At 36.4% G+C, this 24,812-nt stretch overlaps 2 protein-coding genes across 5 annotated transcripts in view; both read right to left on the reverse strand.

The window, feature by feature from the left end:
* Positions 1–2,753: 2,753 nt before the first annotated feature.
* On the reverse strand, positions 2,754–13,250 carry LOC129246146 (raf homolog serine/threonine-protein kinase Raf). Its single transcript, XM_054884716.1, has 6 exons — positions 13,143–13,250; positions 12,893–13,047; positions 8,555–8,670; positions 8,384–8,490; positions 3,676–3,907; positions 2,754–3,611 (listed from the first exon to the last, which is right to left on the reverse strand). Exons 1-6 carry the CDS (start codon positions 13,193–13,195, stop codon positions 2,898–2,900), a joined length of 1,377 nt encoding a protein of 458 aa, XP_054740691.1. The 5' UTR covers positions 13,196–13,250; the 3' UTR covers positions 2,754–2,897.
* Positions 13,251–17,235: 3,985 nt separating this feature from the next.
* The window catches only part of LOC129245070 (tafazzin), a 36,347-nt gene continuing 28,770 nt past the window's right edge, over positions 17,236–24,812 (reverse strand). For all 4 annotated transcript variants that reach the window (XM_054883038.1, XM_054883036.1, XM_054883040.1 and 1 more), the window contains exons 3-6: positions 21,005–21,133; positions 18,653–18,760; positions 18,172–18,560; positions 17,236–18,100 (exon numbers count right to left, since the gene is read on the reverse strand). In XM_054883038.1, the coding sequence (XP_054739013.1) occupies positions 18,056–18,100; positions 18,172–18,560; positions 18,653–18,760; positions 21,005–21,133 (671 nt within the window). In that variant the 3' untranslated portion in view covers positions 17,236–18,055. The remainder of the gene's footprint in view (positions 18,101–18,171; positions 18,561–18,652; positions 18,761–21,004; positions 21,134–24,812) is intronic.

The raw sequence follows: 24,812 nt of genomic DNA on the forward strand, positions 1-24,812 counted from the left end.
ACTGTTCCACAAAGAAGCCTTCGCAATGTTTACCCTCTTTATGGGGAAAACTTTAAGACCAAATTGGAAGTAATGCACCTAGAGACTATAATTCATTATCCATTTCCTGCTTGAATTCGCTTTATCTAGACCTTGTTCGTAAAAATTTTAAATTTTTTTACTTTATATTGAATTTATATTGATTGCTTATATTTTAGCTGCCAAATTTTGCTTGGTTTTCTTTACATTTTTATCTAGTCTGTAGGAAAATTTGTACTGTAGATTATTAAAATAATATAAAAATTCGCTTCTAAAAGTACACAGGTTAGGTTAGGATAGGATAAATAGCAACCCAAACAATCACCCATTTGGAGAAAGAATCAAATTCGTGCATTGTGATGTCATAGAGAGGAAAAACAGAGGGGGAAAACAAAAAAAACCGAAACGCAGGGAAAAAGGGAAATGATGACAAAACGCTGACGTTAACCACTTCAATCTGCTGATGAAATTGACTAGATGCGTAATGTTTAAATCTGCTATATCCGCAGGTGTAGCAAAATTATTCCACCTCGTTCTCAGAACAACTTCTGCAGAAAGGACTTGAGGTAATCACAAGTCTCACCGCATGGGAGATACAAGAGCTCCGGCTTTGTTAGCCACAGAAGTTTCCTTGAGTGACCCCGATCTACCCGTGGCCAGCAGGACGCCGCGATTCTGGACGTCTGCAGGCTGACCCAGCGTTTATTGAATTGATGCGAGGCCTATCTTTCCAGGCTACAGGCTCACAAGCGAACCCCAATCCTCCATTTTCCGGTGAAACCATCTCGAGAGGTCCCTGTCTGGTCAGGCCTAGCAAAAGTAGAAGTTTAATTTTTAATTTTAATTATTATGTTTTTTGTTCATAAATTACTTTAGACGGCTATAATTTTGTTTTGTAATCAACTTTGAATATACTCTGCTTTCAATGCTTTATCTTACATTCACTTAAAATTTTCCGTTCCTGAGTATCAATTGGGAAGTAAAGGCATTAAGTGCAAATAATACTACACTCTAGTATGAGCTTGCTAAGCTAGGATCCCCCGTAAGCTCGCCCGAAGCGAAGCCAGCAAAAGTTCCCTTCAGACGGATTACTGCATTGCAAGTAGATGATGGAAGGACCTACCAACCGTTTGGCCCACCCGACATTGCAAGACTAACCGCGGTTCGCACAGGGCACTGGAAGCACGCGGCGTAGTTAAACATACCACACAGCAAATGTGCCGCTGTTGTAGAGAAGTGGGGGAGAACCAAACTCCTGCTCACTATTTTTACTCTTGTCCGAGTTTATCAGGAGCAAGATTGCAAACTTTCGGCAAACCATATCTCAACAAAATTGTATAAACTTCAGGCTTAGAATTGAGGTATCTTCTTTTCTTTCTAGACACAATGAAGTGGCTATGGGAAATAGCACTTTAAAGAACTCCGTCGAAACTAAAGGAAAACGAAAACTTTAATAACAAAAGTAAAATGAGCCTGCATTTTCCAGCGCTAATCTTTTATGAACTAATCTTTTATTTACCAATAATTTTTATTGCGGTACCTGCTTTAAAAAGGGTTTATTTTTTTGAGGTTTTGTTATTAATTTATTATATAAGATAAGGGAATATCGATTTTTGTATGGAAAAAGGGCAGATAAGTACGCTGATCTTCATCATCTGAATGAACAGCGCGAGGTGCGTCGAAGCTTCCTTCATAATGCTGCCCGAATTACTGGATTTTAAGTTCAAAACCCAAAACTATATTTCGAAAGTTACGACCATCTTATTATTCATCCCATTAAAAATTGGTGCACTTGTAAATTAAAAAAATGCTTTTATTGGGTTTTTGCTTAAGAACTTGAGAAATGAAAATTACAACGCAAAACAGAAATATTTTTGGAATGCATTTTTTTTATTAAAATCTGCTAGATAATTTCATGGCATTTATTTTTTGAATGATATCCGGGAAATGTCTGCTGCGGCCTCGAGTTACACAGTAAATTCCTTCGGTCCAAATTTTGCCTACTTTTTCCAATATACACATATATTAGGCACCCTTTTTGGGTGTTTGGCCGAGCTCCTCGTCCTGTTTGTGGCGTGCGTCTTGAATGTTGTTCCACAAATGGAGGGACCTACAGTTTCAAGCCGACTCCGAACGGCAGATATTTTTTATGAGGAGCTTTTTTCATGGCAGAAATACACTCGGAGTTTTGCCATTGCCTCGTTTTGGTGTTTCACCGAGACTCCAACCTATGTTCTCTCTGAATTCCGAATAGTAATCACGCACCAATCCATTTGGCTACGGCGGCCGATAAGTCCAATAAATCTGAATAATAAACCTAAATGAGCCCACTCAGCAGAAATGCGATGCCATTCTATTGGTTTCAACGAGCTGTATTTTCTAGGCACGTAAGCCAAGATCCGTATGTAGAATTTTCCAAGTAGTCGAATGGCAAAGCCAACAAGTTGAGAACGACGACGGTCGACATTTTGGCGTCTTCTTCAACACTTCGCTCTATAAACTTCACGAACACATTCATTTTTCTTTTTTTGGCAAAGTAAATTTCCACAAATTGGAGGCGTTAGTCTGGCCTTAAACGATTCACGATGATTTGCCAAACCTGACTGAACTCAAAAACCAACACAGTTTGTCAAACCATAGGAATCGATATCTTTAGTTCTCATGCAGCTAAAAAGACCCTATATTTACTATTGTATTTTTGAGCTTTTTTTAAAAACTTACAAATTGGATAACAAATTAATTAATAAAATTGATTATTTAAAATAATGTAACTATAATACACAGTTAAAATTTGTCGAACAAAACGTAGTGCTTATAAAAATCTCATACACACTAAAATATAATATAAAAATTCCTACACAAACAAGTAATACCATATATTACAACAACTCAACTAATTTGTTGCGCAAAACCGACGCTTTCACTCGCAGCACTGGCTCATCACACCAGCAAGCCCTACAAAGCGTTTCGTAGCTCTGCTCCTTGTTGTGATCGTGCAGACTCAACATATCCCCGAACATTGCCAAGGGATCAACAACATCATCCGGCGTGCACTGCTTCTGCTGATGCTTCAGCTGCTGTTTTACCAACTCTTTTGTTTGTTTCAATGGCGAACGTTGAGCAACCGGTGATTTCATGGAATTCAATTCGACATTCAAATTGCGCATGACATTTATTTTCGTATTCAATGAGGCGAATGGACGACGCTCAACCACCTGATGCACTTCATCCACGCCGCAATCAGAGAAGCGTAACTGTTCTTCTGGTTGTTTGGTGCGATTTAGTACATTTGTCAGATGCACCAACGAATGATAGGTGATCTCCTCGGCTGGCGAATTGGCGCAATGGCATTTGTGATGCAGTGGCATAGTTGTGAGCAAAGCACTCTTGCAACCATTGGCGATGTTTGCGATATCAGGACGTAATTTGTTCTTGACCACTTGATAGGCGACCACTTCATTGCAAGCGATCCAACGATAGGGCAGACAACGTTCTCGCATTTGCCACATTGTAATGCCTAACGAGTAGGTGTCTGCGGCGGGTGTAAGCGACTCCTCGCGTAATGCTTCGGGCGACATGTAACGCATAGTGCCCTGGAAATATAATAATAAAAGTTATGCATGCGGCTCCAAAATAGTTAATCAAAGTAAGATTTACACGCGCATTGCCTCTTGGTGCTAGCTTTGGAGAGTCGATCTTCAACGACGCACCAAAATCGCATAGTTTGCAAACATATTGCCGACGGGCGAATAGAGTTGATAGGGTTTCGTCGCGCAGTTGCGGTTGGATGCCAACAAAAGATACCAGCACATTTTGTGGTTTTACATCAAGATGTAGCAGACGCCGCTTGTGGCAATAAGAAAGTGCAGATAGGATATCCAGTGTGATGCTGAAATGGAGGTTTCCAAAATTTAGAATTTTAACAAAAAGAAGATCTACAATTTTTACGTCGAAATGTCAGTAATGAATAATTCCTAAACGGCATAGAAAGAGATAGCATAAATCTTTAACATTTGTCAAATGGACAGATGTAAAATTTTACACGATGGAACAAAACGTAAAAATTATTGAAACTTATTATGGAAATAGTCGATCTCTAAGAACAACGTACTGCAAGATTCGTGTTTCGGCAATAATATTCATATTCAATCTGGTCCTGCACACAGCAAATACCGAACTAAATCCAAATTGGACTTTATGCAACAAGTCGTTCCAGCTTTGTGCGTATGCAGACGATATATGGTACTTATCATGGCGAAAAGCAGGAGTGAATTACACAGTGCGTTTAAAAAACTAGAAAAAAGTACAAACTACCGGGTTAAAAATTAATACAGAAAAAACGAAATTTATGGTCCGGTCCAGCTCCGGTTTAACACATGATGACCTGCTGATCGGAGACTATACCTTCGAGAATGTACAAGAATTTACCTATTTGGGTTTCAAAATGTGAGCCTTATTACTCTAATTTGAAACTTCTTCATTCGAAGTTATTATCTCGCGACCATACGTTAAGGATATACAAAGCCCTGATCCGCCCTGTGTTTTCCTATGGGTGCGAACTATGTACACTAAAACCTACTGGCATTAATCAGCTAATACCATAGTCTTCGAAAGAAAAATTTTACGAAAAATGTATGGACCAATAAGACTGTAGGACGGTAATTATCGAATAAGATATAATCATGAGCTGGAACTATTAGCAAAACATGAAACTGTGATAATATTTATAAAATCTCAGAGGATAAGATGGCTTGGACACGTGTTTAGAATGACCAAGGAGAGAACAACCCGAAAGGCAGTTCAATTACGCCCTGTTGGAGGCCGAAGAAGAGGACGCCCCAGAAACAGATGGCGCGAAGTCGTTGAAGATGACCTTGCAAAGCTGAACGTGCGGCGGTGGAAAGAAGTAGCCATAGCTAGAGGCGGGTGGTGAAAGGTTCTGGTTCTGCCGAGCATGGCAGGCAAAAAATTGGACGATCAATTGAGAACATTGTTTCTGTAGGGCAGAATCCTACTGAACAGCTCTCAACATCGATATCTCGACGTTCTCAACAATTAGGCATTCATGAAGCGACTTCGACTTTTTGGCGGATTTTACCTGTTGACGTGCTCATGGTGGATAATTAAATTAAAATAGTGAAAACTGAAATAATCTAAACTTTTAATTTTTTTTTAAACCAACATCTAAGCGCGCCTTTCGAAAAACATTTTATAAATGCATATAATTGACGCCCACATCCTTTCAAAGATTTTTGGCAACTCTCAAGTGCCTTTTTTCGCTTTTGGCCTTTTTTCGTTTTTGGCCATAGGATAAATTTTGAGACTTTAGACAGCTGTAGGTATTTTTTCCTAATACGTTGAAAATGACATACACAAGTGCTTAAGGAAGGAAAAGTGTCTAAATGTTCTGATGTTCGACACTTAGTTTGCATAGATAGATGAAAATTAATAAGTAAATAAAATTGATAATTTTAATATATTTATAGAAAACTTCCTAAAAATATCTTAGATTAGATTTGTGGGGGGCTGGACAAGTCCGAACACTCAATCAGTAGACCATTGTACTACACCCGGATAGATATCAGTAGAAAGAATAGAGATACGAAAGATAAAAGGTGGATGGTAAAAACGGATAAATTAGTATTAGGTCTTCAAAAAATCTCTTGGATTCATTGATGAATTTTAAGAGATCCGGAAGAGAAGAGTATAAACTTTGTCCATACTCAGTGTATCGCAACCCAATATCCGAAGTCTGATTCTGGAAAATGCAGGACAGCTACAGAGAAAATGCTCTGCAGTGTCGTCATTCTCATGACAGGATAGGCATATCGGGCTGTCGACGACCCTCATGGTAGCCATATGCTGACCACAGACGTTGTGCCCTGTGATTACACCCACCAATACTCTCAGGCCCTTCCTGTTGAGTTTTAGGAGAAAGGTCGCTGTTTTCCTGTTTGGTTCTTTCACAAAGCACTTGGCTTCTCTGGACGAGTTCAACTCAGACCAACGACCTCATGAAGTCCTCAATCCATAGTTGAATCGAAGCGGAATTGACACCTAGAAAGGGTCCTAGCGGCATACTTGCAGAGCCTTCAATTGCCAATTTATCAGCTAACTCGTACCCTGTAATACCACAATGTCCAGGTACCCAAATAAGACTAACTTTGTTGTGTTTTGCAACTCTGTTCAGTTTTGTCTTACATTCACCGACTAACTTCGAAGAGCAGCGTGGGTTAGCAAGGGCTTTCAGTGCAGCTTGACTGTCACTACAAATTCCAACTACAGTGCCACTTTTTCTCAATTAGCCAGTATGACACATTCAAGATGGCATAGACTTCCATAAGGAATACCGTGGCCATCTATCCTGTGGCATAGGAGTACTTAGTGTCTTCGTCTAAGTACCACCCAGATCCGCTTCCATCGCTGGTTTTGGATCCGTCGGTGTAGAAAGTGTGCTGATATCGCGTTAATATGTTCTCTGGACTTAACCATTGATCTATATCTGGGATCAAAAAGTCATACTTCCTACCGAAGCCAACGACAGGCACCCGATTGTCCACCGGCATCGAGAACAGTGTGCACCGCTCTGACAACTGGTGGTATATCTGACAGTGGTCAGTGCTTACTTCATTTCCCTCCCTTTCGAATTTGAAGATCTAGAGGTTGTTCCATTATGACAATACCAAGTTCAGAATGGCATTAAGGGCATCACCAGATGTCGTACTCATGGCACATTTGATACCCAAGCACACCCTTCTCTGTAGCCTGTTTAGGGGTTTTACTCTGGAATTAACCATAGTGGCTTTCCACCATACTACAGAGGCGTATGTAATAATGGGTCTAATCAGGGTGGTGTACAACCAGTGTACTATCGCCGGTCTTAGATAATAATAAATAAATAATTAAATGAATAGTTTAGAAAAATGTTCACAATTACATTAAAAATGGAAGTGAGTAAGGATTTTTGCGATTTACTTTTCTGGGGAATTTTAAACTTTTTTGAGCATCTCGCCGTTTTACTAAAATCTATGTATCAAAAAAATAAAACACACTTCTATAACAATAATTCATTATGTATTATCGAAAAAAATAATAAAATTATTGTTCACTTGTCTCTCAAGTTGAATCTTATAGTTATAGCTAATCCGACCGCACTCTTTAAAAAAAGTTTAGTCGAAGAAACCGTTATTATCTTTTCTATTCTATTGAAAAATTTTTGAAAAAAAAATGTATATTGATTATGGCTTACACAATAAAGGCTATAATCTTGATTTCGAGCTTATTTCATTGCCTCGCTGAAGAAGATAAACATAGGTATATTTAATTTCGGGAGCGTGTCATTATTCTGTTTTACAAAATTCTGGATGACAAAATTCTGTAAATTGCAAAAAAATTCTGCTTTTTAAAATTCTGCTTTTTTAAAATTCTGCTTTTTAAAGTTCTGCTTTCTAAAATTCTACTTTTTCAAAATTCTGCATGTTTAATGCGAAAAATTCTGCTTTATTCAAGTTTTGTGATTTTCGTCATACAAGAAGTAACAAAGTAAGCATTTATTCCATAAATATACATACATATGTATATGTTTAAGCGATAACAATATTTTAGTTTAGCCAATTACAATATTTTTTGGAATTCTTTTTAAATATATAGTGTGACTTAATTAATTTCTTATTTTAATAATTCTTCGCAGCTGTTCGTGTTTTTTTTAGAAGAGTTCTACGCAAAAATACGGTGGATTGCGTAGCCGGAGTCGGACTGATAAGGGTTATTTTTTTAAAGCGTGGCCGAAGGCCGCCCACGCGAAAAGAAGTTCGACGCAAAAATACTGTGGATTCTATCGAAACTGAAGAAAAAATTATTATTATTATTTTTTATTTAATATCTCGAATAATAATAAAAAATAATAATAATAATAAATTAAATAATTGCATTACCTCTTTAACATTGTTAACATTGTATTTTAATACAGAATTTTGTAATACAGAATTTTGAAAGCAGAATTTTAGAAAGCAGAATTTTAAAAAAGCAGAATTTTAAAAAAGCAGAATTTTAAAAAGCAGAATTTTAAAAAGCAGAATTTTATTTATTTATTTAATATATGGAAAATAACAATAAATTATTATTTTACAATAAAAAAAGGAGCACTAGCTGCCAGGGCTTACGGCTCAAAAGCAGAATTTTGTTTTTAGAATTTTGTACAGATAGAACTTCGACACCAACCCTTTAATTTCTACAGCCCAACACTGTAAGTATGACGAGAGAACCTTTGTGTGAAGACATCTATGTGTGTGGTGAGTATGTGTGTATAAATAATTATTAATGTATATATGTGCAAATTGCTTTCTTTTAAAATTGAATAACTTACAAAATTCTATGCTCCAGCGGCAACTGTGTAGCCTCTATTATCTCCTGCAAGCTCTTGCCCATGAACTGTTCCATTATGACAATACCAAAATTTGGCGTGATTTCAACCTTACAAATTATTATTTTTTTTTTTTTAGAAAAAATGTTATTTTATATTTAGTCCATTTATTACCTTGAAAATTTTTATTATATTTCGATGCTTCCAACCCAAAATTTGCATCTCATTGCGCATAGATTGAGCATTTGCCTTACTTACATTTCGCACGATCTTCACAGCCACTGGTTGACCTTTCAATGAAAAATATGGAGCATACACATATAAATATGTAGGTCAAAGTTTCATAAATAAATGCATATTTCGAAAAAAATTCGAAAAATAGAAAAATAACAAAATGTAATTATATTATGTATAAAGTGGTTTTGCTATCTAAATTCGTACTCGTTTTTTTATAATAGGAGCTTATAATGATTTATGGGCCCAACTTTAAATCAATTTTCGACATATGTACATATATATTTTATTTTCTTAGCACTTCTGGATGCTAGGAAAAGTATCAACAGAAGTAGCACGGGGTGTAACAATTAAGTTCCGGGAAAATTCCATTACGTGCATCATTTTATTACTGACCTTCACAATAGTATTCCTCTACATTAGAGTCACCCAAAGGAGGTAATAGTCAGAAGTTGACCCGTTCAGTATCGCAGTTGTAGCTTTCTTTACCACCTGTACGCTGCTGTGATGAGTTTTCTTGATGAGGTACGACTTCTTCATAGGGAAAAGACAAACATAAATGGCTTTTTTCACCAAAAACTCTTGCACAGTGAACGAGAAATGGACCGGCGCATTGTCGTGGTGGAAGATCCGACCGTTCTTCTTAGCGGCTTCAAGCCGCACACGGAAAATGTTGTTGATGATTAGCTCGTCTAATAACGCACGCAGACGGTTGATAGTCGCGTCAGTGCGAGAGGTGACGGCAGCTCCTTCACGCGAATAATCAGCTACCGAATCAGACGCCCATTCTCGACACCAAAACATAAACATACCTTCTATTGGCCTCAAACTTCGACTGGAACTGGTAAAAGGGTGCCACTTTTCCAGACATACAGTGAGTAAATAAAGCACCTAGAAAAAATCCATTTAATGCACTCAGTTGTGCACTTTGTTGGCCATGTACGGGATAGCCGAAGTTAGCTTTGACAAATAGACTGGAAATAGCCATTATTTTTTTAATTTTATAAATTATAAAATTTTTTTAAAAGAATGAAAAGAGTGCAAAAATCAACTATGAAGGCAATGCAAGTGAGGCATGCGTCGAAGATTGCTTAGAAAACAAATTTAAGGAAAATATTGGATTGCGTCGTAAATAAAATCGTAGAAATTAACCAAAGTGTACAATCCTTGCGAAAGCACAAATATTAGAAGTTAGTAAAGAAACTGTCATTGCTATACAAAAAGGAAAAATGGTACCCCTATGAGAAATAAAGGCGCCCGTACAAGATTGTTAAAGGGCTCTGAGGCCTGTCTAATGATGCGGCAACTATTGAAAGAGACTTCGAGAAAACAGAAGCGTTGCAGAGTCTACAAATAAAAACGTTAGAGCCTACAGCGCCCCGAGGACACTGAATAAAATTGAATTTGTTGCAACAATTGACCGAAAAACCTTGCCTTAATCCGGAAAAATATAAAAGCGAAGGTTAAAATTTTGCGGAGCCCATGGAAAAGGATGTTTAGCAGTCTGAAACCACGATATTTTGTCTGATTTATTGCACAAAATTAGTTATTTTAACACCGACGGTAAGGAATATTGCCGGCATTGACCCCAACAATGAATACTACGCTACTAAGTTGAGCCAAAGGTTAAACAAAAAGGCGAAAGTTTCATGTTATGGAGCTGCTTCACTTGTGTCACCAAGCCACTTTTGAAAATAGAATCAATAAATTAAGAAAATATTTTGCAAACAAATTTATCCAACTTTCGGGTTATCAGGAGATGATATTCCAACAAGGCAACGATCCGAAGTACCCTTCCGAAATTGTAAAAAAATGGCTAGGGGAGCAAAAAGTTCAGTCCTTGAGATATGTATGAGATATGATTGTCCACTTGATTAGAAGCCACAATTTTTATGGAAGAAAATGATTATTAAAGCAACCGTATTTGATCTAGTAATCCAAGGTTTCCTGTTAATTCAAGTGAAGACCGTACTTTTCTCGAAAATAAAGGGGTTTTCAATTGGCGCGGGTCGGTTTTGGCGCCCTGTGGCAGCCATTATGTTTTGGTGACATCTGTCAAATCTTTTGTTTATTATTCAGTTGCTTATGCCAAATCATCATGGCAAGTTACTCGACTGAACAGCACGTTCAAATGATAAAACTTTATAATCAAAATGAGTGTTCATTAACGCAAACGTTGCGCCCATTTTTCGGTAGACGTTTGGTGGCCAAATTTGAGACGACCGGGTCAGTAAACAATCAGCCAACACCCGTACGTTCAAGGAACGCAAGATCAGCCGAGAACATTACCGCGGTCCGTGAAAGTGTACAGCAGAACCCGAGGCAGTCTATTACTCGCCGTGCACAAGAACTTGGCCTTTCGCAGACTTCAACTTGGCGAATTTTGCGTCGGGACTTGGGCCTACACCCGTACAAGGTCCAACTGACCCAGGAGCTCGAAGTTGATGACCATAGACAACGCCGTTTGTTCGCTGACTGGGCTTCGAATCGTTTGGAAGAGGACCCCAGTTTTGGGCGAAAAATCATCTTTAGTGACGAGGCGCATTTTTGGATGAATGGCTGTGTTAACAAACAAAATTGCCGTATATGGGACGACACCAATCCACACGAGGTTCACCAGGTGATAATGCATCCTCAAAAAGTTACCGTTTGGTGTGGATTTTGGGCCGGCGGCGTCATTGGTCCGTACTTTTTTGAAAACAACGTTGGTGAGGCGGTCACCGTCAACATATGGACCTAGACGACATGTGGTTCCAGCAGGACGGCGCTACGTGCCACACAGCAAACACCATTTTATTCCATTTCAACATCTACCCGCCCTTATTGAAAAACCCTTTATAACACTGTGCTTGATTCATTGGTCCACTTGAATAGAGGCACTCAGTTTGACTAAATTATTTGCGAATTAAAGCTGTGAAAAAGGATCGTTTTTTTAGGATTCGTTGTATCTGGTCGAAAACTCTTAATTCTAATAAAATGGGAAAGCATAAAGCGATATCTTATCTCAGAGGTACTTCCACATGGCTAAATTGTCACAAAACTTGGTCAAAGCCCAAACGTTGTGGACCTTTACGTTATAAACATTTTCTTACATAATAATTATTGTCTGTAATCAAGAGAACCGGACTTTAATTGGCGCTTACAACTTTTTTTGGGTGTTTGGCCACTTATTTGTGGTGTGTATCTTGATGTTTTTCCACAAATGGAAGGACCAACAGTGGCAGAAATACACTCGGCCTGCCGAGGCGCGACCGCTATTTGAAAACAACTTTCTCTAGCATTTCATGTTTCATGCTCGGAGATTCGAAGCAGGGCGCGTCCGTATGGTACTCACACATCAACCCATTCGGCTACGGCGTCCGTTGGAAAGGACACCACAACATACGAATCTAAATGATGTCGAGAATTTGTCGACTCGTATCAGATGAAGATCGAAGAAATTTGATAGATATCCCTCTAATATGGAGGAGCTCACATCTCATTTGCAATATGAATGAAATAGTTTCCATGAGCATGCCTGGACTAACAACAAGTGTGATCCAAAATAAGGGCGGATATATTAAAAATGCATTATTCTTATATTTTGTCAACGAAGTACAAAACTGAGCGCATGGAGTGGATCTTTTTTAATATCCTTTTCTAAGTTTTGCTCTATAATTTAATTTTTGTAAATATGGGAGTTTGTTTTAAAATAATTGAAATATTAATACAAAATAAATAATTATACAATTAGTTTTAATATTGGCATTACTATTAAATGAAATGCGTGAACGTGGCTAATATGCACTCTGCTTTGCTTCCACCTGTGTGCCTGTTATTGACAGTTTAAATTACAATCAAATTCCCGTGGCTTAATTGCTACACTGAGTACACAAAGCAGAAGACAGTATTTGGTAGCTAAAGCGCGCTAAGCAAGTAAAAAGAACATCAAAAATATAAAATTTAATTCCTGGTTGGATTTTAAAAGAATCCTTAACCAAAGGCAGTCGCCACCAAAAGAGCAGTACTGCCGAAAAGAGTTGAAAATAAGCAGACATTTTTTTAATGCAGCCAATATCAAAACTAATTTCGTAACTTTTCGCCAATTGTCTAGCAACACCCTGTTAACTGGCTTTTATACACTCTGTTAAACACCTTTTTCCTTCAAGTGCTAGATTTGTTTTTGTTTGGAATTTTACTTCCCACATAAAATTACTTCAAAATGCAGAAATTTGAAGCTCCGAAAATTGTTTGTAAATAGTTTTTCATAAATAGTAAATACGAAAAAAGTTGTCTTACCTCGATAAATCGCCTTAAAGACGGTGCCAAAGGCGCCTCTGCCCAAAATTGTGTATTTTGAGTGCGCTGGTACCCCCTCCTTGAGTATCTCATTGCGATTTGGCGTATTCAGCACGATTGCCTGCTCATTATTTGGCGGCAATTGTAACAATGCCCTGTATAAAGTGTGAAGTTAGAAAAAAATGTGCATATATTTACATATATATATTAAAACCAATATGATTCGAGGCGAATAAATGAACTTAATTACATTTTACGAGTGGTATTTAGTTTCGCCGCTGCAGGATTTTTGTTTTTCCACATTTATTTGACACTTATTCCGTGTACGCAGCACTAACGGAATATTTTTATTTTTATTTAGTTGTTTGTGTTCCATGTGAATATGTTTATATTTTGATTTATTTGACAATAAACAAAAAAAAACTTTGTTTATTTGTCAGTGTCTTGCTTGATTTCAATGTAAACAAGTTAAACTGTCCCCAGTAGTTTTAGTAGCCTAAAAAGTGTGCGAAAAAAATGCAAGGCGAATGCCGAAATGTCAAATATCAAATAAGGCAAAAAAGAATAGCAAATAAATAAAATAATAAAATCAAGATAATTCGAGATTAAGCTTCCGTTAGGCGCAGTGTCGTTAGCAACAAATATGCACCGCACCAATTTTGATATAAATGCAGATAAATTTGTGTCTGAGAACAAACAAAAAAACTTAAAATAATACTGTTTCCATAAAAAATTATTTTATAAGCAAAATAGCACACTATTCAATTCAAAATATATGCAAAAAAAAAATATTTAGAAAATATTTAAGTACGGACTACATCAAAAAAATCATCGCCGGCATCAACTACAATAGAAATTCGATTCTTGCGCGTAGTGAAAACCGGGCTCGGTGCAAGTTTCCAGGTTGTCGCTAGTACTGAAGTATTTTTCCCTACACATTAAAATAGTTCTTTAACTGATAGCAATTCAAGGTTATTTGTTTTTATTATGAGAATTGGGTGCAATTAAAAGTGGCGGCCACAGTAGCCGAATAGGTTGGTGCGTGACTACCATTCGGAACTCAGAGACAACGTAGGTTCGATGAAAAATCAAAATGAAGAAAAAGTTTTTTCTAATAGCAGTCCCCCCTCGGCTGGCAATGGCAAGCCTCCGAGTGTATTTCTGCCATGAAAAAGCTCCTCATAAAAAGTACAGTTTGTGTCAGAAAAAAAGAACGGGTTTTTTTTGTAACTTCAAGGTATATTTCGTTCTGCTTTTTGCTGCATAATAGTCCCACTCAAGAGCTACGACGCCAGTGCTAACTCAGTTTCGTGTCGTTCGAAACTTTCCCGTAAACTTACCAAATAAAAATGAGTGAGAAGTACGCCAAGCGTTTTGAGGCGGTATTTTTATGCGCGTATTCGAAAGTGCCGAAATTATCTTACGCCGCGGCTGCTAAAGTAAGTAAAAAATCAAAAAATTTTGTTGTGATGTGGAATCAGCGGTATAAGGTGCACAAAAATGTTGATGACTTTTCCGAGCGCGGCTTGAAGCGAGTGACGACAAAAAAGCAGGATAAAGTGATCGTTCAACTTTTTAAGTGAGACCCTTCTTTGTGACTACGCCAAGCCCGATCAGTTCTTGATAAAAATGGAATAGATGTGACAGTATTGGACTGGCCGTCCCAGTCCCCAGACGCCAACCCCATTGAAAATGCGTGGGGAACTATGAAAACGCATCCTGCCGGAAGGACAGTCCACGGCTTATTGAGTATTTGCGACTCGTAGTTTTGTACATACTTTCATGTAAAAGAAATTTTAAATGTATATTATTTATATTGCATGAATAATCGCGGTTCCTTTTTTCTGACACAAACTGTATTTGCCGTTAGGAGTCGCCTTGAAACTGTACGTCCCTCCGTTTGTGAAATAACATCACGACGCACACCACAAATAGGAGGAGGAGCTTGGCCAAACACCCACAAAGGTTATATTTAATTTAAAGCGATAAGTTTCATTTGAAATTAAAGAAATTTTCGTTTTTGGTGCCTCTGCAGCGTCATAACATCGTTTAGGCAAGCACTGTTTTCCTCTGCCCAATCCAAGCATATATTGAATGCTGATATTACCTTCTCCAATGTAATTTTATTCGTATTAAGGATCACGTCTTTAGTTCCCTCGCCGACTGTTTCGTCGTCTTCATTACAGTATTCTTCATTTAAAGCTGTAGGTTCCGAATGAGCTTCACAATCCATTGCTCGATTTCAGATTGGGGGACTTGCTGCAATGGTTCCACTTCCCGAAGCAAAGATGCAATGAATTGAATTTAGGGTGCATTATCAGCTATCTGTAAACGTAACTCCAAAAGAGGAAAGACAATGTCACAGTCCCAGTCAGACGCTCTTTCAAACAGTTTTTTTAAACGCTGACTGAATTGAAGTTGCAGTCAGAGTATCCCATGCTTTATCTAAAACGCATATTGCATTTTTCAACTCGATATTTGGCAATGACTCATCGAGCGATGACTCAATTTCTCCACGAGCAGTAATGTGACTTAAGATGAATTTTTTGTAGTTCAATTTAGTAAGCCTTATACGTTTTGATCCATGGACTATATTAGAGCCGCGCCGTTTAGAGGAAAGCACATTACCGATATTTGGCCATTGTAACTCTTTAAGGGGGTATTCTAGTCTAAAAATTTGAAAAAATCGAAAATTTTTTTTTTTTGATAGTTTAACTATTCAAAAATATCTCCCTAAAAGGATTTTTCAAAATTCGAATTATTTTCGAAGCTACAACTATTTTAGTGACGCGACAGCTTGACTGGTTTGAGCGGACGCCGAACTTCAAAAGTGTTTTTCTCGAAACTACTTCGTTCGATACGGTCGGCACGATATCCCAAGTTCTAATCAACCGATTTGCTTGAAATTTGTCATGAATATTCCTTAAATATATCTCTATCGTATGAAGCTCGAAAAACTGGAAATTTCAATTTTTTAATATGTGTAAACAATTCGAGAAAGTTTAAAAATAAGAGAAAAATCGACCTCAATTTTTTGAGTAGCCGCCATTTTATGGAAAAAATTTTTTTTCCGTTTTTTCTGGTTCATACGATAATGACATTCATATTAATTAAGAATTTGTATTTTTTTTTTTTTCAGATGACCATAAGGGTAGAAATCGTGAAGGCGGGGACATAACTTTTTTCCCCCCTTCCACTTCAAGGACGCATAACTCCATGAAAATTCATTTTTTTTCTTTCAAATTTATTTTGTGTGCTCCTAATATATGAATAAATAAATGATAAAAAAATGTATCGTAAAAATATCAATAGCTTTTGTTTTATTCATCGTCAAAAAATGCTCGAAATTCGGGCCTCTAGACTAGAATACCCCTTAACTCTCCTTCTTTGGGATGACATGGCGCATTATTAATAAGAAGAAATGTTTTTTTCTGGAAACCGAAGGAACTATTTTACCTGTTTCTTTAAAACATTTTTGTTTCATCGGAAAACACTTACCACCTTCTTAAGCTCCCGACCCCCGAATGCCGTTATCGGAGTCCAACCACCACCCATAGCAGACGAATAGCTCCAGCTAACCCGTGAGACCCGCGTAACCTTGGCACACTTACGTTCTGAATACTGTAGCAGGTTAAACCTCCCATCCAGAGTTGACCCCGACATCCTAAGCACATCTCCAGCATGTGAAGGCACCCCGCACGACACTAACCACCATTTCACATGCCCAATCAAACCCACTCATCTACCACCCCTTTCCCTGGGCCTACCTTTAAATGATTTAGACGAAGACGACCGGTGATTTACAGCACAATGTCAGGGTTTAGTATTGCTGCTACAACAACAACAACAGCCTGTAGTCTGCAGAAATATATTTATTATATATTTGGAGTAAAGGCGCAATTTGTATGCTCCGCATTTGCGTCACTGAGCATTTTCAGAAGTGGTTGTACAGCAAACGGTGTTGCACCTTAGTCAAGATGGGGTGGTATCAAGGATGTTCTATATACTCAACTTCCGCTTCGATACTGCAACTGCGACAAAATTGATTTAATTGGAAATCCGTACCCTTTCTATGCATCCTCATTAGGCAGTTCCCGATTATGATTATTTCAAGTGCTGAATCTAAGGAGATATGCTGGAGGTACATTCACGGCCTACACCTGGTAGTCATATTAATGATGTTATTTCACAAGTGGATTAAATCAATCTTGACGAAACCGGGGGTTTTTTTACACTTTTTTACCGGAGTGACAATTCTTAAGCGCCCTATGAGTAGTGTAAATGGTTCAAAACTCTACTTGTTGCCCTACATTTTATTCTTTTTCTAAGTAAACGTTTAAGTATCGAGTTTTTAGCACAATTTGCATATATTTATAATACTTAAAAGTTTGACAGTGATGCTCGTTTTTAAAATAAGATTTTTCTACATGCAACATTTTTCACAGGCTCTTTTCACAAGCTCGAAGTATGTTCTTGCTCGCTTAGACATACGATTCGCACAACGGTCACAATACGCTTACAATTTAAGTATATAAATATGTTTTATTTTAATTCGCATACCTATAAATTTCAGTTGGATATTTGGTACATACATACATTCGTTATGTATTTATATTATAGCTAGTCATATTTACATAATTTATTTCTACATAAAACACAATATGTAAAAGTGTACGAATACATGAGCCTAGGTAGTGTATTTCAGTTTTCGTTTATTTTTTAAAAGACAAACAACTAAAATTTTAACTAAAATAGGCAAGATACGATGGTTATAATATAATACATAAACCTCTATGCAAAGACACATTTTAGGGGGCGTCAGATTTTTTACATTACTTTTTGTTATAATACAATAGTTCTGTTATATTTTTAATAAATGAGCGTCTTTACTTTTAAGGAACAAATCATTTGCAATGAAAATTAAGGAAACTTGAATTTCGCTTGGCGTTATAGCTACATAAATTTTAAAAGTTTAGATAGAAAGCTTTGAAAAAAGTATTGCACTTTTTTGTTCGAGAAACTTAAATTCTATAATATTTTCGTGATAAATTATTTACTTTTCTTGTATTTTTCCTAAACACATAAGAGCTAAAAAGGCGCAAGGCGCTTGTCTGTGAGTATAATTTTAATTAAATAATTATATACAACAAATTTACTTAATTTCTATAGCCGCTTTTTATGAAGTTCTTGTGTTTCTTTACGTAAATACTGCAAGAAAGAGAGGAGTATAGATGTAAATATATATAAAGCTCACTATTAAGCTAATCTTTCAAACTTACATGCAACACATCCTGTATTTTATCGGTTATTAATTTTCTTGCCTCCGGTTCAGGCACTTTGCGATCTTTGAGATCCTGTATGAAATCGTGCAAGTCTATTGGTTTGCCAATATTTAGTGTCACCTTTTTGCCCCACTTCAGTATGTAGGGCTCTGTGTTGGGCAATACCTCATCCATGCCCTCATGCCACATGGGTATAATGATCGGAATACGTGGCGATTCGTATATAATACGACCCACACCCCACTTGAGGCGCATCTCCTCTTTGGTCATGTTAACTTTACCCTCGGGAAAGACGTGCACCCAATGGCCGAGCGCACATTTTTGTATACACAAATTAATTGCATCCTGATAGACACCGGAGCCACGTACCACTGGAATGCATTTTCCTGCATAAACAAAATAATATAGTAATAAAAATTATTTAGTTGAATTCCCTCATAATTAGTTTGTGTTATTTATTTTAAAACGTTTCACTTACCATACATAAAGAAATTTGAATGAAATTTATTGGTAAAACAAATGTCATGCGCTGCCATCGACCAACGTATCCTAAATGTGTTGCATAAATATTTTATTGGAAGCACACCTGCAAATCAAAAATATTTTCGTTCAATTGTATATGTGCACCTGTGTTCAAAATAATAGCAGCGCGACACATTGCAAAGTTTCGGCAACTTATTACAATATTATTTTTATTTAATTATTTTATATTTTTATAAAAATATTTTTTATATATTTTTTTTGAATTTTTTATTTTATTTTATTTCAGAAATTACAATATATAATTTACATTTTAAAACTATATACAAAATTTATAAAATTTCAAAAAATGTTCACTTTCATATCCCATTGAATCTTGGAAATTCTGAAGAGGCTCAAAAATCGCGTTGATTTCTGATAATTTTTCGATCGCGACGGAAACAAATGCAAAACTTTCTACAAAAACTAAATAGTCAAAGTTTGTGCAAAATTAAAAAATAATCAACATTTTTCTATCAAAATTTCAAACCTTTTAATCGGAATATTTAGAATAATTTCCAGCTTGCAGCCCATAAAATTTTGGTATAAAAAAGTGCAAGTTTGAAGTGGCTCAAAACACACGTTGTTTTTTGACAATTTTTTTTTGCTGACGGTCTTGCATTTTCTCCGTATAAAAAAATCGAGTTTCGTCGTATGGAAGAAAATGCATAGCATTGTCACCAAATAAATATTATCAACCATCCTCGCGAATTATGAGCGGCTTTAAACTGGCAGAATATTGAGTTAAAATTGAATCGGCTAAAAAACTGTGTATTTAGAATTTTCTAGAAAACTCAAGAATTTAAAATTTTGATGAAAATTTGTTGAATTTTTAAATGTTGGATAAAATTTTAAACCTAAAGTTACATATACGGCTTTTGTTGTGGTCAGAATTTTGAAAATTTTTATAAAAAGATAGAAAATAAGAAAAAAAAAAATAAATAAAGAATATTAAAAATAATTCCAAAAAAATTATAAAAAAAAATAAAAAAAAAATAAATAAAATAAAATAAAATAATATTATATTAAACAAAAATATACATACAAAATAAAAAAATAAAAGATTTGCGGGTTTAATGGGGAAGTGATGCATATAAGACAGCCACTCCTTTACAATTAACAACCACCGCCCACTGTCTTCAACTTACTGTTTTGTACTTGGTATGCCCTGTTTTTGCTAACGAGGCTCTCTCGATCGAGTCAAGGCGGTATAACCTTTACATCAGCAAGGAAGCCCCGGTTCCAGGCTCGAATGCAGAAGGCCAATCTACCTGCTCATCTTTAATCTCTAGATTACTGAAACCCACACAAATAAAGATACTGCTAATTCTGATAAACTGTTGAAGACCTTTAGCATGAAAATCGGATCACGAAGGGGAATATGGAATGTGCGCTCACTGCTTGAGCCAACCAAGCTTCCGCAACTCTGTAAAGAGTTTGAACGATGCCAACTTGTTGTGTTTGGTCTCTGCTAAATCAGGTGGCCCGACGCGAGAGAAGTCACCTGGTAACCAACCATCACCAGAGAAGGAGTGGAGTCGGTTTCCTCCTGTCCAAGTCAGCTGCTGCAGCTCTGATAGAATGGAAAGCGCATACTGAAAGAATCATCTCGATAAGACTGCGCACAAGAGCAAGAAAGGTGTCCATAGTCCAATGCAACGCGCCAACAAATTTTGCAGACCTTGACACCAAACGACGCTTTTACTGCAGACTTACGAATGTGATGAACAACATCAAGAGCGGCGACATAGTTAGTCGGCCAGAGCAATATGGGTTTAAAGGGACGATAGAGCGCTCACTGAAAATGGTGCTCTAAACACAATCTTGTCATTGGTGGCCCAATATTTAATCAAAAGCGCTTTCACAAAATAACATGGACCTCACCCCATCGCACAACCGAAAACCCAATTGATCACATTGCAATAAAAGTCGCAGGTGGCGTGGTTTCCTTATGGACGTACGCAACAAACATGGCGCTGATATATCTAGCGATCACCATCTTTTCATCGCGATAGTTAAACTTATAGCAGCTGCTGTCAATAAAAATACTAAACACAAACTGCAAAAGAAGTGCAATGTTGAGAAGCTCAAAGATGCAAAAACACGTGCAGTTTACAAAAGCCCTGCTATTACCTCAGATAACGCACATGCAAACGATTGGCAGCGTCAAGTTATTTAAAAAAAAAATATAAAAAAAAATAAAAAAAATATATTATATTATATATAAAAAAAATAAAATAAATTTAAAAACAAATAAATTGCAGATATACCATACATATGTACTTATGTATTATATATATTTACACCTTACCCCATAATCCTGGATCATCGAAGCATGAGTGATGATTTGAAATTGTGACTAAGGGCACACCGGTTGGACGTTTCCCTAACTCCTTTATCAGTCTTTCTTTGTTGTACACTTTTGTTTTGTTCAGAAAAACTGCAATTAATAAAAAGAAATTAAATTATTATTATTTTATGCATTAAAAGGCGATGGCAGCTCTTAGAAGTTAAATAAAGCCAATCAATACTAAAATATATTTTGAAAGCTATGAAGATTTTGTTGAAATTGTGGCTATGGGCCTTGCATAGGGGCCCATACTGACTGAAATTTCCATACTGTACTGAAATTTGATGCGAAGACATCCCATGCGATGTCAATCCCATACCTATGGAGAAGAAATGTGGTTATCGGAAAAAAGGCACGGCACCTCCCATACAAGCTGAAATTTCCGTACTGCACATGTTTGAGATGTGGTATGAGCCATATTTGGTTAATGCCACATAACTTAATCATAGTTGGAAATACTAAACCTTGGCAGAAGTTAATAAAATACAATTAGATGGTCAGGTGCGGAGTAAAGGACACTCAGAACCCATTATGTCTATTATATTGTACATACACACTTTTAAATGATGTAACGAAATCAGTTCGTGGTCCAGCACACCTTAAGCAAATGTTGAATACTTGAAAATCGCAAAAGTTGTTTACAGTTCAAACTTTTCAATCAACAATGATAAAATACAATTCTAGGCACATTGAATTGGAAAATTGAGCGTAACTTAACCGTGACGTAATCGTAGATGAGATGAGTGAAAGAACTGACACTACTAAAGCAGTTTCAAAGTTTTGTAAACAGAAATGAAAAATTGGGTTAGGTTAATGTAGATAAGAGAGACAATAGAAAAGGCAATGGATGATGTAGAAAAGGGAATGGACGAATGGCAAAAAAGTTCTTTGCCCGAAATTGCCAGTAGAAAAGATTTCAGAAATCAATGTGATAAGAAGTGTGATATTTTGATGGAAACTTGTTGAATATTTGTCAAATTTGCACAAGGTTTGAAACTGAGATTTATAGGTTTTTGTAGTTTTGAGTATAGTTTTTTTGTATATAGTAGTTTAGTGTATATTTGTAGTTTTGTGAATAAATCCTAGTGTTAAAGTTATTTAACACCATACAGGTATTTATATATGCACACCTCACCTCTAACTAATCGACACCTCATTTTCCCCTAGCTGAACATATTTTTTTTTCGTTTTTGCGAAAATAAATAAAAATGCTGACTGCAACATTGTTTTCTACACTGCGTGAATCGCAGAACGGTAATTAACTTTTCAACGAATGCAATGAAAAATGCGTAAAGCCAGCTTAGTTTAGATTTACACAAATCAAGGTACAGGTCAAACAAAGCATTTAAGTACAACATCAAATCCGCACATTGATCATTGCTTAGTGTTTGTGTGGGACGACTCTACTCGCACGCTTCCACTGGTGAAACCTTAAAAATGCAAAGCAAAACATCCACAAAAAATATTCAATGCAGATGTCGATTTTGATTTTGTTTTACATATTTTTGAGAAGAATTTACTAAATAGCGAAATTAATTAAAGATACAAAGTAACTTATAGATGACTCAGGATTTATCAAGCACTTATTGACCATATTAACGTAGTAAGATTAAGTTTTGAGAAAAGCCCCTTTGATGGGTCTAAAAGTCCTTTTTTGCAGAACGGCAAACTGTCTGTTACGCTCCTAAATCCCTATGATGTTCGACAAAGATATCATTACCAATCTAATCTAGCAAAAAAGCCTCGAAACTCAGCGCCACAATTCGTATCTATAATTTACGATGGGCGTCGACCACGGGAAAATAATAAAAAAAAATGTCCAATACCTCACGCACAGCTCATTTCCTCCACTAACCAGAGTGATAGGATGATTGTTAGATTGTCAAAGAGGAAGAGTGCTCCTGATATCCATCGAGACATTTTTGTTCACCTGGAAAAGCCAATAACGAAAAGTTGGGCTTCAATTGGTAGAAGCAGAGCTTCACAGTCAATTGGCACGGAAGAAGCAATGACAACGCCGAATTGTTACTGCTACAACAACAAAAACAACGTCGAAATGAATTTGATCGAGAGCACATATCCTGGACCCAAAATCAGTGACTTATATTTTATTCAGCGATAAAATAAAAATAAATAAAGTTGGTCGATGGTAGGAAGTACCTGCGGCGGCCAAAATGTGCAGCATTCGTCTCACCAATCATAAAGCAAGAGGGGGAGGCTCAGTAATGGTGTGGGCTGCTGTTTGTGGAACGGTTTCGGGCCAATTCATCACATTGAAGGTAATATGGATGCCATTCAAAATTTTGAAATAAATTATTACGAAAATATGAAGATTAAAAAAGTGCGCAAATCGAACAGAGAATGTAAGAGTTATGAAAAATTAAATAAAAGCGGCCACTTTATATTAGTTTGGGGACAAATAAATACATTATTTTCTCGGTAGATGTTTGTAGAGATGATACGTTGTGAGTTACAAAGTGTTAACAATGGAATTCTACAAAGAAAAAATTCGATAAATTATACAGTTTTTCCTTGATAAAGGCGAAAATGCAAGCCAGGCCGCTGAAATTGTGAATGGCGCTCCTGCTGCTGATACTGTAAAAGCTAATTACATATAATTTTGGTTTCGTTTATTCCGTTCAGGCATTTTTCATGTTAAGGAAAATGTCGATAATGTCGATAAAATCGCAGAAATAATCGAAGTTGACCAGCATGTTAGTAGTCGTCGCATCGCCCAGGTGCTAAAGATCGACCATAAAACAGTTTTAAGCCATTTGCGCAAAATGAAAAATAAAAATAATGGATTAATTTTCCCCCAAACTAATAACTTTAAAAATCAAATATGTTTTTCCACACAATTTAAAATCTTTAATTTAAACGCCTGTGATTAAAATAAAAAAAAACTGCAATATTTTTAGCACTTTGCTAATATCTTGAAAACGTCTGATTTTGAAAAATTAAGTACACAAAACAAAAAAAGAAATAGGAGAGTTGTATGTCTCTTAATTTGATCTAACAGTTTATTTTGTTCGGCCAATGGATTCTCAAGATGTAATTTGTATGATCTACCAGCTTTCTTTATTCTAAACCCGTTATTTGGCGATATATCGAAAACCGCAACTGATTTTAAATACATAAGTATGGGATGGTCTTGTTCTTGTGCTTTTTCGGCTGTAAACTAGTGTAATCACTTCAACTACTAAACAAACAAATTTATAAAAATGGTGAAAATGTGAGCCATGGACAAAAGTTACATAAGTATGCAAAGCTAAAACGAGCAGCGTGAGTGCAATATCAATATGCACATGCATCTTCTGCACATATTTACTTACAGCTACGTATGTATATACATATATGTACGAGCAATTATTTCTATAAGTTTTGCTTATTCGACGACATTTGCGATTAGCTATGCTGATAATAAAGGCGTCTCTAATGCCGTTCCATCAAGTTCAAACTGCAGTGTCCATGAAAAATTAGCGAGCGCATGGAAGCAAAACTAGGCAAAGTAAAATAACGTAAACAAGAAGAAGAAGAAAACGCAACAAGTTCAATCGCCTCGAAAAGAAGCCTCAACATGTTACCTCATCTGCATACGGCAAGTCTTTTGCTGGGTTAGGTTATATGATGATGCAACATAAGATATAAATAAAAACAACACCAGCATAAACAATGTATATATGTATGTATGTATGTACGAGAAGTGATTTTTTGCCAACCAAATTAACCAAGGCTACACAACAAAACAAAAAATAAATAAATAAAAAAC

Source organism: Anastrepha obliqua, chromosome 4 (genome assembly GCF_027943255.1).
Source record: "Anastrepha obliqua isolate idAnaObli1 chromosome 4, idAnaObli1_1.0, whole genome shotgun sequence".
Classification (NCBI taxonomy): Eukaryota; Metazoa; Arthropoda; class Insecta; order Diptera; family Tephritidae; genus Anastrepha; species Anastrepha obliqua.